The sequence below is a fragment of the Cyprinus carpio genome, chromosome A3 (assembly GCF_018340385.1).
Source record: "Cyprinus carpio isolate SPL01 chromosome A3, ASM1834038v1, whole genome shotgun sequence".
Lineage (NCBI taxonomy): Eukaryota > Metazoa > Chordata > Actinopteri > Cypriniformes > Cyprinidae > Cyprinus > Cyprinus carpio.
The window spans coordinates 37,577,300-37,596,136 of NC_056574.1; the positions used below are offsets into that span (position 1 = coordinate 37,577,300).

Consider the following 18,837-nt stretch of genomic DNA (forward strand, 5'->3'; position numbering starts at 1 on the left):
ATTCATTGATGTGTATGAATTTTTGCCAGAGAGTATCATGGACCTTTGTAAGATTGTTCAGTACCACTGTGTCTGAGTGATTATACAGGAAGGATGATCTCTGACTTTTTGTGTGGGTACAGCGTGGGTTCAAGACTGTATTTAGAGAACAGGATGTGTGTGTGTGGGGGGGGGGGGACTTTTTTTCCAGATCAGTATTACAAGAGTGCCACACTTTCAAGGTGTTTTTCGAGACCTCTTTAATTTTCAGTAACCTACATGCTGGTAAAATTTGTACAGGCCATTATTTCATGTTTTTTTTCTTTTTGTATCATTTTTTGTATTTCAATAAATAAATAAATAAGATGAAATACTATTTTTGCCTTTTTCTTGACTTGTTGGGAAAAAAGAAGCGAGAAATACTTAAATTTTACAGTTTGTTATGTTGCATACACACATTTCATCACAGTACACTGTTCACTGACACTCCATCTGCACTTCCTGTATTTCTCACCCTGCATATTGGTTATATTGTGTGTAGGATATATTATGTGTTCTGTGTTTAGTGTGTGTTTATATGTATTATTATTTATTTTGTTACCTACACTTATTTAAAGGATGTGTTTTGAATATTGTCAATATGATGCTACTGCTGCATGAAGCCTGCATTTTCCCCCAGCATTACACCTTTTCACCTCTAGGCTTCAAATTTAGAAGACAACCAGTGATCGAGACGAGAGAAATGGGCAGTTTACAGGATTTATGAAATGCATGGAAAGATGATCAGAAAGTCCAAAAACCGAAAGACGGCGCTAATTTTATATATATATATATATATATATATATATATATATATATATATATATATATATATATATATATATATATATATAAATATATTTTATCATTTTTTTTATTTATTGAGATAACAAAAAAGGGGAATACAGAGACATTGGAATCTGTAAAACAATAAGATCGAAATTCTGCATCCTGTATCACATATCAATCATGTTTCTAATACATTAAGTATCATTTTCAGCAGTTTAGATGTCTTTAGAGCTTTTCGATTATTCTCTATTGAAGTTAGAGAGTCGTAAAAAATCTTCAGATCAGTGGAAAATAGTCAACCATTTGGTACAGTCGATATACATTTTGCTTTATGTATATGATATTTTCCTAATAGAATAAGAAGTTTAATTATATTATCCATTTCCAATAAACTAGTATCACAATCCATAAACAAGACCATTACATCAGTTATTGTGACAAACTTATAAAATAACTCAAAAAGAAACCAAAGTGTATTTTCTTCTTTACAGAAACTGCATAATGGCGAAAACCCTTCTTTAAACTTAGGCTAGTACTAAAAGAATCATTACATGTATCTGTTTATTATTTTAAAGTGAGTTTCTTTGACTTTATTAGGAATTACATATTTATTCATAGCGGACCACAAATTCTTAAAAACAAGGAAGTGGTAATCCTGATACCACTTCACCATTGCCTTAGGTGAAGAACTTTTTTCTTTTTTAAGTTAGACGGCGCTAAATATAGCATTCAACATCTGAAGTGGATCAAAAACGGTTTTAGGACAACTTTGATGAAAGGTTTTGATTCACTTCAAATTTTGACTGTATATTGATGTTGCGATATTGAACGTATAGCACAGTAACATCATCCTCGTTCGCCGAATTTGAAGTTTTACCGTACATAGCTAGTAATCTTTAATAATCAATGGACAGTGGGAGTGCACATGAAGGAACTATTTTCTTTCGCGGAACAACGCGGAAAGGCAGTTCTTCTCACAGATAGATTTTAATTGATACACAGTGGAGCGCGTTACAAATGACAGGTGTTCCTCGGTAATAATTAAAGTCGCACAAAAACAGTCCCAACGGGGTGGAGCCCGCTTGCAGCCACACTGAAGGATATGCTTATGTGCTCCACATTACACCAGGTAACTGTAACTAACATTGTTTACTCAGAGGGGTTCTTGTGTTAATAAATGCACTTTTAAGGTAGCTATTTTTACTTTTTGGCCATCAGCCACAGTTGCTGGCGAGTGCCCGATAAGGATTCACAGATATGGTCTTTTCATATAGGCCTATATAAATAACCCAAGTGAAACTCAACACGGAGCATCAAATCATGTTTGTTCTTTTTCGCGTTTTAATAAATTTAAGTTAATTGAACTGAAAAGTAATCCTAGTGAGGTCGAGGGCATTCCCATAGCCTTCAATCAGCTACAGGAATCTGTGTAGGCCTACTTGTGCTGCTACCAATCTTACATTCCCCCCTCAACATTTCACAGTAAGATTAACATGGTGAACTACATTAGTTAACAAGAAACAACAATGAAAAATACTTCCAAAGTATTTAGTTATCGTAGTATTCATTTCAACATTTACTAATACATTATTAGGCTAAAATCAAAAGATGTATCAGTTCATTTCATTTAATGGACCTGAACTAACAACTAACAGTTGTACTTTTATCAATTAGGAAAAATGTAACAAGTGATTTCCTCATTGTTATTTAAAGTGTTACCATATTTGTTAATTTAAAAGAGCCTTGATGGTGTGGACAAAAGAATAACTTTTTTTCTTCTTATCAAGTTTCTCTGATCATAAGGTGCTCTTTTGCAGACTGCGTCTGAAGGATGAATAGCAGTGGACCAGCATACCCGTTAGCCTCTCTTTATGTAGGTGACCTTCATCCTGATATCACTGAGGCCATGCTGTACCAGAAGTTTTCTCCTGCTGGTCAGATCATGTCCATCCGTGTGTGCCGTGATGTCATTACACGGAGATCCCTCGGATATGCTTACATCAATTTCCAGCAGCCTGCTGATGGTGAGCACACTCTTACTAGGGTGTTGCGAATTGAATTGAGAATGCTCTTTAATTCCAGCTCGGTTCTGGAATTTCGGAAACAAGAACCGTGATTTGAATTTAGTGTATTTCATATGAAATGCATTTTAATAATAATGAATTACTCAAACTAGTCAGCACTTTTAGTGATTCAAGCACTTCTCTAAATGGTAAATCTCACTTTTCTCCACATTAAAGCGGAATGTGCCCTTGACACAATGAACTATGAAGTCATCAAGGGTCGTCCAATCAGGATCATGTGGTCACAGCGAGATCCAGGTCTGAGAAAGTCTGGTGTGGGAAACATCTTCATCAAGAACATGGATGAGTCTATTGACAACAAGGCTCTCTATGACACCTTTTCTGCCTTTGGAAACATCTTGTCATGTAAGGTACATGCTTTTTCATTACTGTGTTTTTTTTTTAATGATTATTAAAGGCAGCTTTATCTGCAAGTTGATTGAAATAATTTACAAACAATGTAACTATATGCTTTATGGGAGTGGTGTCGTCTTCATATAGACCAGTGGTTCCCAAAGTGGGGGTCGCGACCCCCCGGGGGGTCGAGGGACCCCGGCGCAGGGGTCGCGAGATGATATATTTTTGTTGCAGTTAATTTAACCCTTTCGCACGTACGATCACACCGGTATGATCAGTCTAGGCTGGTCCCTGGAGTGTACGATCACACCGGTCAGTGCATGACGTGAAATTCAAATGTGCTCTCGCGCGTTGGCTGGCGCTGAGCCAGAGACAGGCGCGCTCAGACTCAGAGCTGTCATCAGAACTTTTAAGTGTTTTCAACCACATAATGTTTATTTTAGGTTTCAGACATATAAGTACTAAAAAAACAATACATTTAGAGTTTGTAAAATACACACTGATGTCCAAGGAAGAGGCAATAATAATCCTTTCCATTATAATTAGACACGTTTTATGCATATCAGATACACATTGTGTAAGTAACTTTAAAGTTTACTCTATTATTCTCCCAGTTCACCATCCACTTACTTTTATGTATTTCGGGAGAAGTGGATGAATTCACGTGTTGTAAATCCAACAGATCCGATTCTCTGAACTGCGTCTGCGGCACAAACTAAGATGCCGTCGCGCATACAGCTCAACTAACGCGATCGTTATAAAGGTGTTTAAACAACAAAACACTTCCACTTGCATATATTTGAAAATCAGAATATCAGCTATTTCATGCCATATCTAACAAATTTGTGAATATTTTGAATAAAAAAGGAAAAATGACATAAAAGCAGATCATCATTCATTCAGCTCTGTTGTTTCTTCTGCGGTGTGTCACGTGACAACCAATGACGCGTCACCATGGAAACCATAAAGTGACACATCTAAATAACGATCGCCTTGGAAAAACTCACGCTGGGGGGTCAGCCAGAAATATTTTACACTTACGTGTGAAAGGGTTAATTCAATACTTGTTAAATGGTGTTTGCAGAAAAGTCTGATACAAATAAAAAAATATTATATATATATATATATATATATATATATATATATATATATATATATATATAATATATATATATATATTTTAATTCAAATTGTAATTTTGTCCCAGACATTACGAGATTACGTCAGCGTCAATGACAATCAAGTTACGTACGTACATCACGCGCAGCAACACAACGTATCCCGCTGTTTGCTAAAGTTAAAGGCGTGTGGAGGCTCCAAAAAAAGGGGTTGTTGAGGTGTGTGTGTGGGGGGGGGGGTCGCGGGGCAGCAGCGCATTTATCATGGGGGTCGCGGGCTTAAAAGTTTGGGAACCCCTGTTTATCTGCAAGTTGATTTAATTATTTTTGGTTTGCGATGAGAATGGCTCAAAAGGTTATGGGTTTGTGCACTTTGAGACTCAAGAAGCAGCCAACAGAGCCATTGAGACCATGAACGGCATGCTTCTGAACGATCGCAAAGTGTAAGTACTGACACCAGTGGTTCTCAACCAGGGAGCAAGGGAAAAACTAGGGCTCTCAGCAAACACACAAAATCAAGATGTCAACTGAATCTTTTTATTTCCCCTCAGTAACTATTGTTTTTATTAAAGAACATACAGTTCTGTAACACAGAACTTCTGGAATTATGAAATTAATTGTAATTGTATAAAATGACTTAATTATTAGGCCTATCAACAAAAACTAACGAGCTGCTTTGCCCTCATTAAAACAGGAGTGCCACAAATATCTTTGTGTATTGGATATATCAAACATTTTGTTGGGTAACAATGGGCCTTTGAGTCAAAAAAAAGGTCAAAGGTGTATTTTATTTATTATTTGTGCTTTGTGTTTTGTCCTCGCAGGCAATCTTTGTTTTTCTATATTAAAAAAAATAAAATAATGAATACACCTTTATATAATTTTTTGAATTGACATTCATAGTGTTTTCTAATTTGGCTTACCACTGCTTCCTCATCCTCTCCATGATCTTTTTCCACCAACCAAGGGTGAAAAAACTGGGTCCACTTCTTCGGAAGCGAAGTAATTTGACATGATTGAAAGCAAGGACAAAATGTTATTTTAGTTCTACCATTCCTATTTGTATATTTATGGACAGATGTATATGTATTTGTGTGTATATTTTTAGCTTTTATTATTATTTGGTATAGTATTGAATATGTTTTGAATGTTTTTATATTTGAGTATTTTGTATCTGCTTTTTCTTGCAAGTTTCTTTCGATGTACTGTCTGCAATAATTCAATCTCAGTATTGCTATGCACAAAAGTAAATAAACTTTAATTGCCATTTGCAGTTTTGTAGGGCATTTTAAGTCTCGTAAGGAGCGTGAGGCAGAGTTGGGAGCTAAAGCCATGGAGTTCACCAATGTGTATATTAAGAACTTCGGTGAAGATATTGACAGTGAGAAACTGAACGGCATCTTCTCTGAATTTGGTAAGCAGTTTCAAATAGGAATGTTTTTTTTCTATAAAGACATTCATTGGAAATATAGTGTTAAATATGCAAATGCACTAAAAGTATCAGCAGGGGGGTTTAAACTTTGACTTAAGATCTATAATTCATCAGCAAGCACTTTTCACTAGGATTTTTGATTCTGCTTCTTTTAAAGCTGGCTCTGGTTCACAGGTAAGACCCTTAGCGTGTGTGTGATGACGGATGAAAGGGGACACTCTCGTGGCTTTGGATTTGTCAACTTTGAAAACCACGGAGATGCCAGGAGGGTAAGAAAACAAATTGTGCAGTATGTGTGAGTAGATATGAAGACTGAAGTCTTTTCTCTCTGTGGTAGGCAGTAACTGAAATGAATGGCAAAGAGCTGGATGGCAGAGTCCTTTATGTGGGCAGAGCTCAGAAAAGACTGGAGAGGCAGGGAGAACTCAAGCGCAAGTTTGAGCAAATAAAGCAGGAGCGCATACAACGATACCAGGTACATGTGCACATGCTTACCTGCAGTTTTGGGTAAGTTACTCAAAGTAATCCACTACAAATTACTAGTTACTTCTTTAAAAGTGTAATTTGATTACATTACTTTTTAAATGCAGTAATCAGTAATCAGATTACTAATTACATTACTTTCAAGTTATCAAGCCTAAAAAATAAACTACAAAGTTAATCTTCTTTCATTAATTTTAATATTAACTGAAAAATTACATAAGTATTACTTGTATACACTTGCAATATGAACAAAACTAATAGGGTGTGCTTTCTGCATTCTCAGTCTCCGCAAACATCTTCCTTAAACAAGTCACTAAAATAAACAAAAATGACATGAGATGTATCTAAAGAAAGCTGGAAGTGTCTATTGTCACGAACGGGTCTAGTGGCCTTTTTAAATGGTTCCTGCTCATCTGAAAGTGGCTACTCTCACACCTCTCCTCAAGAAGCCTTCACTTGATCTGTCAGTTTTAAAAAAATTATCGCCCTATCTCTGTTGTACCATTTATCTCCAAGTTTTTGGAAAAGATTGTGTTTTTTTCCAACTTCAATCTTTCCTTGCTGTAAATAATCTGAGGTTTTAAGGCTGCCCACAGTACTGAATCTGCTCTTTTGAGGGTGTTAAACTACATCTTTTTAGCCACTGATGTGGGTGACTCTGTGGTCCTTGTTTTCTTAGATTTATCAGCTGCTTTCGACACGATTAACCATTTGGTATTAATCAATGGACTGAAATCTTGGGTGGCTCTCTCTGGCACAGTTCTAAAGTGGTTCCAGTCATTTTTATCTGACAGGAAATATATGGTTAGGCTAGGAGAATTTTTATCTTCCACTGCTTCTCTTCCCTGTGGCCTTCCGCAAGGCTCTATTTTGCCCCTCCCCCCCCATTTTCATTGCTACCTCTGGGTTCTATTTTTAGAAAACATGGAGTGTGGTTTCACTTTTATGCCGATGATACTCAAATCTATTTACCTTTTAGGAAAAATGATCCACTGGCCATAACTGCTCTCTTATCCTGTCTAGATTAGATTAAATCCTGGTTCTCAAAATTTTTTATCCTTAAATGAGGAGAAAACTGAAGTAATTGTTTTTGGCACCTAGAAAATATGAAAGATTTAATTTTGACCTGGGATCCCTATCGGCATTTTAGGTCTTCACAGGTACGGAATCTGGGTGTTATTTTAGATGACTCATTAAAATTTGATAAACAAATTTCCACTGTGATTGGGTCAAGTATTCATCAGCTCCGTATACTTGCAAAACATTTCCTCACTGATAAGACTCAGGAGATGGCAGTGCATGCTTTTATTACATCATGTCTCTATTACTGTAACTCCTTATACTGTGGCATTTCTAAAGCTCAAATTTCCCATCTTCAACTGGTCCAAAATGCTGCCTCTAGATTTCTTTTAAAAAAGAAAAAAAGGGATCACGCCACTCCACTTTTAAAGGCCCTTCATTGGTTGCCTATTCAATTTAGAATACATTTTAAAATCTTATTTGTTTTTAAATCAATACACAATCAAGCACCCGGCTACCTATCTGCATCAGTGCATCCCCTCGAGAAGCCTAAGATCTGGTGACCAGAACCTTCTTTTAATTCCACATTCCAGACATAAGCGTAGAGGTGACCGTGTCTTCTCTGTAATTGGTCCTCTCCTCTGGAATGACTTGCCAGTGGAGATCCGAATGGCCTCTAGTCTGACCATTTTTAAGTCTCTCTTTTTAAAACCCATCTGTTTTCATTGGCCTATTAGGTTTTATATTCCTGCCTATTATGTTTTGTATTTGTGGTTTATTTTATTTTGGTTCTTTGTTTTAGTCTATTTTGTGTGTTCTTAATGCTCTTATGATGCTGTTTCTTTTGTGAAGCACTTTGGTCAGTCTTGTGGCTTTTTTAAATGTACTATATAAATAGTCAACTAGAAGCTTATTTCTTAAATTTAAGTCATGTCGAAAACAAATTCTGATTAAAATAATCAGTGTGAAACCAACGTGGGGTACAGTCTTTCCCCTCTGAGCTTACCTATAATGTGATTACACCCACGCATATTGCACGCTATAAGCTAATCATCGACGCCAAACCAGGCTTGAGATGCGCAAACATGTAAATGTCCACTTCACCTCCGTAAACAAAGAAAGATTCAAGTTCATCTCGGCTACTTTTCGTTTTTGGAAGAAGATACGCTGTGAGGAATAAGCCTGGATTTTACCCCAGAAGAAGAATGCGATACAACGCGGCTTAATCCAGAGGAGGATCTCATTCTGATTAGTCATTTATTTTTACTTGTATTAGTGTTACTGTGACAAACTTGTACATATTCACTTGTTGAACTTTTGCCAAACTTTAATGCCAGACTGAAATATGTGAAGTCGAATGCAACATTTTGAAATATGATAAACTTTCATTGCGTCTAAGTCCCTGTTTACATTTGGTATTAAGATGGGTTTTAGGTCGATCGGATCACAAGTGGACAATGAAGACACATACCAGTTTACACCTGCCGTTTTAATCGGCTCTTCTGTCCACTTTTGACCACTTCTGACCATATTTCCCCCCGTGGTGCTGATTGTCAAGAGGAGGGTAAATGGGCGGATCCCTCTGTCTGCGTCAAAACCATAGCCTGTAAAAAACATGGACGTAGTGTCAGTGACGTCACTTGTAAGTTTCTGAAGAGCATATGCAAAGGCAATGCAAAGGCAAAGTACATTAACTTCAAAATAGCGAGAAATAAAGTCTGAAATCATTTTCATAAAAACATCTAATATGCAGATTTCCGGTGTCCTACCTATTAATTTTTCTGGACAAATACAAATCTTTAAAGCCATTTTTCCTCAATTTCACACTCACAGCCTTTTGAAGGGCAGAGCGGCAATCCACCTGTCAAGTGGCTATGCCCTAATTAGGCAGATCTTTAAAGCCCCGTTCACACAGCATTTTTTCCTCTGCTTGTCGCTTGTGGCTGGCAATTGTGGTCGCTACTGGGCATTCTCACTACTGGTTGCCTGGTTACCCCGTAACACTCCACTACAGCAGATGAATCACATGCTCTCCACTGACTTCACTCCCATTGGTTGTCGTTTGCGAAATTCGCTGCTTATTTGCATAAAGTTGCGGAATTCTGAACTTTTGTCGCTTGACTCGCATCGCTTAATATGCCCACATTTCTTCGTCCATACGGTCACTGTCGCTCGTGTTGCCGGAAGTTTGCAGGTATTCATTGGATATGAATTGGATTGTGTTATATCTCTCTATCGCTGGCGGTGTGAACGGAAGGCTTAATATAATTTAAACGGATGACTTATAATCCAATGAGTTATAACCCCCCCCCATGAGTTATAAAGCTATATAGATCAAAACTACTTTTTGGTCCATGTGGTAATTGTTTCTCCCCTTTTTTTTTTTTTTTTTTTTTTTTTTTGTATAAAGTTAGACATTTTATTAACATGGGAGGTCTATGGGAATGCCTCTAGCAGCCAGTCAATGAATTACTGTTGGTCACTTCCGTGTTGGTTTCAAGAGCGAGACCGAGAGGTTGCCTTTTGGTCAAAACAGAGCGGGAGGGCTAAAGTTATCACACAAGTCTGCTTGTACTTACTTGCTGGTAGTGTTATTAGCAAACATGCTGCACAAAGTTTTGTTCATGTGTTTGTATGGGCTTTTTCAGATATTTCCGAGCAATGGAAGAGCATTTTTATTTTGAGCAAAACAGTTTTGTTCATGTGTTTGTATGGGCTTTTTCAGATATTTCCGAGCAATTGAGGACAAATTATATTTTGGGGTTGAAATTACTTTGGAAAAGTACACAGTAAATCTTGGGGTGGCACACCAAAATAAAGGTGTTATACATATGTACTTTTGTTTCTGGTTAATGTACAAGTTTTCACAAAAACAAAGTTCATCATAAAATGATGAACTTCACATTTCAGGCTTTAAACCATTTTTAAGAAAATGGATGAGTCAAAAGTATTACATTTTATATTAATTTAAAGAATTAACAATTAATTGTTATCAGTTTAATGATATAAATTAAGGGTTTGCAATATTGACAAAAGAATGATATCTCTGGGAATTTCTGGGATTTTATCTATAACGATAATTAGACAATATTTTGCAGAGTGTGTTATTGTGCTGGTATCTTCTAATTTTGCTGACAGCTGACTCCTGAATTTTTGATTTTTACTTTTAAGCCATTTTTTTCTTGCATTTGGGCTGTTACCAAGCAAATGCAATCAGTATAAACAAAATTGATCTTTGCAATGCAGAGAAAACACAGAAGCTGCCATTTTGATGTTTTTACAAACTGTTTAATGGATCTCTGTGGGACATGGAATAATTTAACCTGCAGTTACAAATGAATAAATAATGTTTTGATATTTTAAACATAAAACATTGAAAACTGATGTTTGAAATTATTTTTAAAATGAAAAGGTACCTTAAATGTGAAATTAAAACCGCCAGTAGGTGGCAGCAAGTCACTGTTAATAAGCGAGTCATTGCGATTGAACCAAATCATTTAAATGGTTGATTCATTTAGGAATGAAACACTATCATGTTGCTCAGAGAAGCAAACCCAGTGGCTGTGTTTGGAATGATATTTTTTTTTAGAAATAGCGCAAAAACAGGCAATATGGTGTCTAAACCGTAAGTCTCTTAATATTACCTTGTTTATTGAACTGTTGTATGAAATAAATATCACATTTGTAATCATGCTGATTTTTGGAGAAAAACGTAACTCTTCTTGTGTTAGTAACTATATAAAATTATATAAATTATCTAGATTTATAAATTTTCTGCCCCATATCTTGAAAAATGTGATAATTCTAAATTTCCAGTGAAAGAACGCACTATAAATGCGTATGCGCACTAGTCTAGACCATCAAGTAATGTATGCGTGGATTGCACGCACTCTGTAAGTGTTTTGTTTGCTTTTCGCAATATACTTGTTAAAACCACACATATATAGCACATCAATACCGTGGTAAAAATGTAAGGCTATATGGTTTTTATTTTGTATTTATATGAAAAACAGTGGTATAGCCTATACATAAATGCACATAAAAATGTAAGGCTATATGGTTATATTCTATTACTCCTTTAATACATTTATTATGTATATCAAATAAAATTAGATATGAATATCCCACATGACATTTATGACACAATGCATGGTGCAGTTAACGTTAGTGTTACTACAGTAAATCCGTGGTAAATGATGGCAATTTGTAGATTGAAAAGCCTTCTGACTATATCGTCCTTGCACACGTTTCTCCTGTTTGTCAGCGCTGTTTAATCTGGATTTAAACTAGTTTAAATCACATTTGTGTTCTTCACACCGGATCTCACAGCGCTGTAGTGGTCGCGTGACCGAGACTCATCAGTGGGAGTGAGCTCGCCTCGTGCTGCGCTACCATTTGAATTCTGAGCAGAGTGAACCTTCGTTAACGTTTTATCGCATAGCACTAATTCAACACTGTAAAAACTTTACTGAGTAACTTTTATATTGCCTGAAAAGTTAACTGAGAACATACATTCATGTCTTTACTATAAGTAATTATTGTGGTATAAGTATTGGCATACATACCTGTCTCTCCAAAAACGTGCAGGTGCTCTCAAGTGATCGAATCAGTGCTGCTTTTTGCCCTGTGCAGTCAATTTTTTTTTTTTTTTTCAATTCTTAAAATATTGTGAATTTACATTATGCATTTAAATTAATAGTACCCACTGCAAATCATCCTAGGGGTGGCCAGAGTTTATACAGTGGTGGCCATGGCCACCCCTTGGGGGCGCCCCTTGAGCAAAACTCGCACTTTTGCAAAATGAGACAAAAGAGAAAAATGTGGAGGGCAGCCACTTTCATTTCGGCCTGTCAAAGTTTAAATGCCGCCTGATAAGTGTGTCCGTGTATGTCTCGCAATGATTACATGTGTAGTAGGTCAGTAGGCGGTCTTGTGGCTGCTTGAACGCATTCGATCACAGCGTCTTCACCACGAAAGTAATCCGTTCTAATGCGTTTTCGACTGCCTCTGAAAGTGGACAATCTCAAAACGTTTCGCACCTCGTTTACACCTTTGTGTAAACGGGGCCTAAATGTTGTAGGACTGGTCTGCATTTTAGATCGCAATCTCCAATAATTTATTAAAGGGATGCTTAATGATGCACAAAACACATGTTTTTTTTTTTTTTTACTTCATATTTTTAACAGTACATTTGTAACTTAAGTAATGTAATTTTATTGACATTAGTAACCGTAATCAAATTACATAGGCCTAAATTTAAAGTGTAATGCATTACATTACTGCGTTACCAGGAAAAGTAATTAGAATACAGTAACTTGTTATTGTTTAATGCGTTATACCCAACTCCGCTTACCTGTATGGTAACTTGTATAAATCTGCAAACACAGCCAAAATTCAGTATCATCCTAATCATCTGAGAAGGATTTGCATATGCTCAGCTGTATGTTGATTTTTCAGGAATATGTTTTAATGCATGCATTGTTTCTTTGATTTTAGGGAGTCAATCTTCTATGTAAAAAATCTTGATGACAGCATTGATGATGAGAAGCTGAGGAAAGAGTTTGCTCCTTATGGAACTATCACCAGTGCAAAGGTAATGTAAAGTGCATCAGAATACACAACTTAATAAATAACGTCAATGCTAACAATACAACAAACTACAAAATATAATAGAAAATGATTCACAAGTTTGATAGTAGTATAATTTAAAATCAGACATTAGTTACGGGAGTCAGACATTATAAACAATAGTTATGAGTGTGTGATGTCAGTTGTATAGTCACTTCTCTTTCCTGCTTTAGGGTCATCATAAAATATATATATTTTAACAGTTATAAAATTAATTTGGGTCACATTTTAATGTTGGAAAATCTGAAATTTTGTATTAACTTGGAAAAATTACATTTTCAAATAGATATTTGGCCATTATTTTAGCAGATTTTTAGACATCATTATAGCTACGTTGTAACAATTTTCACCAACCAACCCATTCATATTTAATAAATTCCAACTCACCTTTTTTGCCCTCCTCTCATTGAAGAACCTGTTTCACCCGATTATCATTACCTTAAACTAAAACCATAAACTTCAGTTACTTGAAATAAAAATACCGATAATAAATTAAACCTAAAATGCATATGTAATCAAACTTAGACTGAAATTAAAGTGAATAAAAACTACACTTTAAACTTTAATTTATTTTTAACTAAAATGAAAATCAATAGAAATTACAAATACTGATTAATCTGAATGATAATAAAATAATGCAAGTTTTGCCTAAAAATGTATTGCATGAAAATGGTAGTTCTTATTGACACAAATGGAAATTCTCACATTTGTTTGTGCAATTTTATGATGAGATAAATTGAATAAAGTCTTGCTTGTATTTTGGGATAGGTGATGACAGATGGAGGCCACAGTAGAGGCTTTGGCTTTGTGTGTTTTTCCTCTCCCGAAGAGGCCACCAAGGCAGTGACTGAGATGAATGGCCGTATCGTTAGCACTAAACCACTATATGTGGCTCTTGCCCAGAGAAAAGAGGAGCGAAAGGCAATCCTCACCAATCAGTACATGCAGAGACTAGCCAGCATTCGTGCCATTCCCAGCCCTGCCATACCCACTACCTACCAGCAGAGCTCCGGCTACTACATGACCTCTGTGCCACAAGTGGGTGGAAGGGTTTATATGCATGATGATTGCATTCTGCATTACTTCTGCTGTGTGAACTTCTATACATATCTGCATTTCTAGCATCAGGTTCGCTCTTTTTACAACACCGTACCAAACCTGCGGCCTGTGCCACGCTGGACCACTCAAGCTCCTAGGACTCAAGGTAAAGTCACCAATATTATCTCATTAATATCATTCAAATACACTTTTTTTTTTTTTTTTTTTTTTGGTTAAACCCTCAGTGTGCTTTTGTGTTGTATTTGGATGAGTTAATTTCTGTTATTGGCTGCACTAGCTCCATTCACAGCTCAGTTTGTGAGACAAGCGGTGCCCCGCAGGCCCTCCACCACCATCAGCACAGTCCGCCAGGCGTCCACTCAGGTTCCTCACATTGTTAACAACACCCAGCGAATGGGTAAGGCTTTGTGCGTGTGTTTAACAATGTCAGCAGAAAGTCCTCACAAAGATGCAAAAAAACACTTGTCTGAAGGTGTGTTTGTATACAAGATCTATTACTTATTTATTTATTTTTAAAGAAGGGGAAATGGGCCTTAATGCATTGTGTATCTCTATGTAATCATATGAGATAGAGTTGACGGATGTTAATGTCATCCTGAATGTTCTGTTGTTGGCTGGAATTTGAATAATCTCTTGTTGTACCTGTTTTTCTCTTGACTTAGCCAACATTGGCACACAGACTGCAGGTGGGAGAACTGCAGGAGCCGGAGCTGTAGTCAGAGGAGTCAGTCAATACAAGTACTCGGCAGGTGTCCGAAATGTGCAGCAGGTCATCAGTGCTCCAGCTCCTGTCGTTCACCAGGTAACATGCACACTTATCTTTCATTCTGTACTCGAGCTGAACTTGGTTGTCGAGGGGTGCTTGAAGCTTTGCCTTTCGAACCGGTGTCTTGAAACTTCATCCTACCCATCAGATTGTCCTACCAGGGCTTACTGCACATGCACACATCAATATTGTCAATTTTCTCACACTGAACAACACATAATTACTGTAAGGGTAGGTTTCGGGTTGGGGTAGGTGTAGACGTTAAAGCATAATCAGATGGGTAGCATTTTTTTGGCAAATTGTGCAAATCGTCAGAACACCAGAGCTACTTTAGGGACAGTTTGAAGAGAAATATGACATTGAGTGTAATGGACTAGAACCATAGACTGTAAAAAAAGATTGACATTGTGTCTCTCTTGCCTTTTAACTGTAGAAAGTTGAAGCCAAAATGTCCCTAGTATATTGTGCTAATGATGTCATTTGGAGTCAGAGTCTGCGCAGTAGTAATCATGAGCTGGAACTGCCGTATCAAAGTCCTGCAAACCTAATCACAAGCTCACAATGTTGCCACATCCTGTTTTTATAGCATCAAATAACTAAAAGCAAACCTATTAGTAAAAACAAACACTTGAACATGCATCAACTTGATAAAAACTACCTAAATGATGGAAACTATCTTTGGAAATATCTATAGGAAGTGTAACACTTTTTTTTGAGTTAGGCTTACATCCCATTCATTTACTTGGAGAGGATGGGATTTATGACCTATACTGCAATCAGTGCATTCAAGACATGTAGCAAAGATCGTATTTACACGTTGATAGCACATGAATGTCAGTCACCACAAAGTCGTCAATAAGAATGGGAAACCCAGAATTGTCTTTAAGCACCGAGTTAGGGGCATGTCAGTGTGTCAGGTTTCATTGGTAGCAGGACAAAATGTTCCGGATGCCATCGTTTAATTTGCTGCTGGACAAAATTGGTGCGTTCCAAACGGGATATTGCCTTCCGAAGGGCACTTTGGAGTGAAAATGATCATGGCTGCCATATTGAAAGGTTGTTCCAAACTGAAGTACTCAAAACTGGCCACTTCAAAGGGCCCTTCAGAACTAATGATTTTGAAGGGTATGACTGATGGAAGCTTCGGGCTCCCGTGATCCTTTGCGCGGATTGTTTGCATGATGACGGTGTCTCCGTATGGGCACGTGATGATTGATGACGCAGAAGGGCACTTCAAGAAACAGTTGTTTGGTCCCCTACACCCTTCAAACATTTGATGCCCTCACTCTGAAGGGTAAACCCTTTGAAGGGATTAGGGCATGAGCCCTTCCAAATGAAACGCAGGGATAGTTTCCCGAAACTCCCATGGTTTCATTGGTTTACAACCACGTGCTCGTAATAAACATCTCCGGATTGAACGACTTACAGTAGCCAAATGGAGACTGAGCAGCATCAGACTGAGCACTTGAGAGCTCGTTGAGTAAGCTGCTCTATTTTCAATGCAGCTCTTTCCAAGCGAGTACTTATTACTAGCAACTGCTGTATTGGAAGTACTCCTCAGTGATAGATGTTTTACACTTAAGCCCCTCCCCATGAAGAACTTTATGCATATCTCTGGTCTGGTGCTTCAATATTAATTTCTTAATATATTAAGCCGCACTGAGTACTGTCTTTTTAGTGGTTTTCTACGGGAAAAAGTGTAACGTGCAATTTATCGTGTTTCGTTTGTATTCTGGGCATATCTGCTTTTGTGTATATACTATGCATAAATAAGGTGCATACAGAATTCGGTGTTGTATTAGGACCGTGATGCATGAAGTCACGTTAGAATGCCCCGAAGAACGCAAACAACCCAGCGAACCGCAAACACCTCCCTCTAACTCAGGCTTATGACTGATCAAATGCATGGAACAACAAATAAGACTTAATTTGTTGTAATAAGTGCAACAAGCTAGCAGGATAGGTAAAGTTTAAATTAAGGAATTAGATCCAAATTCGCTAATTATCTGCTTATGCAGTAAAATACTGAAACTTAAGACAGAAGTGACTCTTTTATTGATAAGCAATGCATAACAACAAGCTAGTGGGTTTTGTCTGTGGCCACCCTGTGCCGCCAGGGGCCCCTGGGAGCCTTCCATGACCCTGAACTTCATGGTAGCGACCCCAAAACTCCAATGGGGCCACCTGTTGGGTGGTAAGGTGCTCATGCTGCTTAAAGTAAAGAAATCACACAATAGTGGAACAATTCAGTAGGCGGGCCTAGTAGGCTGCCTGAGATTTGCATGATAAGTAGCCATGTGGCATATTAAGTAGCCACTGTCATATAATGTGTTTATAATGTGATTTTTAAATCAGAAAATTTTATTATTATTTGTATGTACATATTAAATGTAAAATATTATATGTTAAAAGTATTGTTATATTTAAATAGTTTAGTTTAATTGCATGAAATTGTTTTTTTTTAACTGCTTTCATACTAATCCTAAATGTTAGTTTTATCAATCTTTTATCAACAGAAAAGCAACAAAAACTGACAACTTCATGAAATAGTTTAAGATCATTGCAATGTGATGACACTTAGGAGCATTTAAATAGAGAAATATAACAGTTTTTCTTTTACTGTTTCTTTAGGTAGTACAGAATACAGAGCCGGCGGTTCATGTGAGAGGCCAGGAGCCCCTTACTGCCTCCATGCTGGCGGCTGCACCATTAAAAGAGCAGAAACAACTCCTGGGTATGGGTTGCACACACTCGGTCACTTAAAAATTAAAGTTGTGAGCAGTTTGAATCATGTTATACCACCTGCTAAATTAATAATACTCTTCAGTAGAGGGTGTAGTGGCGACACTTTACAGTGTCTGTTTAGTGTGAAGCAGCAGATAGTTATCATATGGCTTCAAGAGGCTTGGAATAAAGCACACAATCTATGTACTACATCATAACATGAAAACGACCAAACTGTTGCATCCCATACAGGCGAGCGGCTGTATCCACTTATCCAGGCCTTGCATCCGACTCTTGCGGGAAAGATCACAGGCATGCTGCTGGAGATCGACAACTCTGAACTACTGCACATGCTCGAGTCTCCAGAGTCCCTGCACTCCAAGGTTCACCGGCTCAAAAACATGTACCCAACAATCAGTCTAAGACCAGATTTTGTTTGATCATTGTGCTTTTCTGTACTGTGTAGGTTGAAGAGGCTGTAGCTGTGCTTCAGGCTCATCAAGCCAAGGAAGTGTCTGCAAAGTAATGGAGTTCTGTAAGACAGGTAATCTGCTTGCATTCTTCTATCTTAATATAAATCGTGTACAATGCCAATTAATAGTAAATGCAATCGTCACACACAAATGTTGACCAACTTCATTTAATTTTTGCAGGCATGCACACTGAAGGACTGTGAGAGTTGTTCCAGAGAACGGGGAAAAGAAAACCGCACTTCAGAGTTATGCTATTTAATGCATGATTCACACACTGCAAATGTCCTTTTGCTCTCCACAGTGTTAAGTTTGTTCTGATTTTGTTTATTAAAAAAAAAAAAAGTAAAATGACAAAAAAAAGGCTAAAAAATATTTTTTGAAATTTCTCTGTGTGCAATAAAAATGATCCTGTCTTAATGGACATGCAAAAAGAGTTTTTTGAGTGTCTTTTTATTACAGTGATTTTAAGTTTGTGACAGGTACACATTTGCAAGGACTTTACAGAGCTTTTATTAAAATAAAAGTTAATAAATGTGTATTAAATTGTTTAGTTTCCTGAAATATACAATCCAGCATAGAAAGCTTTTAATTGTATAATGTATGGTTAATTGTTTTGTGCTGAATATCAAGGTTTTATCATGGTTTTGCATGAATACAATTTAACAATTTCAGTTGTATGCATAGAAAATATCTGCTGAATTAAATTGAGTGCTTGTGGTCTGCTGTTAACTTGAGATACTCCAAAGTCTACTAGAGCAGATATGTAAACATAAACACACTTTATTGATATTTTTTATTAATATTATTGATATTATTATTGGTTTATATATGTAATACATATAATTTTTATTTACAATATAATGTTTTACAATTTGTAGTTTTCATTTAATTATTCTTGGTCAATTAC

At 36.9% G+C, this 18,837-nt stretch overlaps 1 protein-coding gene across 1 annotated transcript; it reads left to right on the top strand.

The window, feature by feature from the left end:
• Positions 1 to 1,788: 1,788 nt before the first annotated feature.
• On the top strand, positions 1,789 to 18,292 carry LOC109047900 (embryonic polyadenylate-binding protein-like). The gene is made up of 16 exons (XM_042731997.1): positions 1,789 to 1,936; positions 2,625 to 2,831; positions 3,048 to 3,242; positions 4,674 to 4,788; positions 5,620 to 5,759; positions 5,952 to 6,046; positions 6,115 to 6,252; positions 12,781 to 12,873; positions 13,677 to 13,946; positions 14,031 to 14,112; positions 14,245 to 14,364; positions 14,630 to 14,769; positions 17,365 to 17,467; positions 17,710 to 17,840; positions 17,924 to 18,001; positions 18,111 to 18,292. Exons 2-15 carry the CDS (start codon positions 2,639 to 2,641, stop codon positions 17,981 to 17,983), a joined length of 1,875 nt encoding a protein of 624 aa, XP_042587931.1. The 5' UTR covers positions 1,789 to 1,936; positions 2,625 to 2,638; the 3' UTR covers positions 17,984 to 18,001; positions 18,111 to 18,292.
• Positions 18,293 to 18,837: the final 545 nt, after the last annotated feature.

Bases quoted from the DNA above. Each gene is read 5' to 3' on its own strand.
- LOC109047900 (XM_042731997.1), top strand. From the start codon at position 2,639: ATGAATAGCAGTGGACCAGCATACCCGTTAGCCTCTCTTTATGTAGGT. The intron at 6,047-6,114 runs GTAAGAAAACAA...TCTCTGTGGTAG, and splicing joins ACCACGGAGATGCCAGGAGG to GCAGTAACTGAAATGAATGG. The intron at 17,468-17,709 runs GTATGGGTTGCA...CATCCCATACAG, and splicing joins AGAGCAGAAACAACTCCTGG to GCGAGCGGCTGTATCCACTT.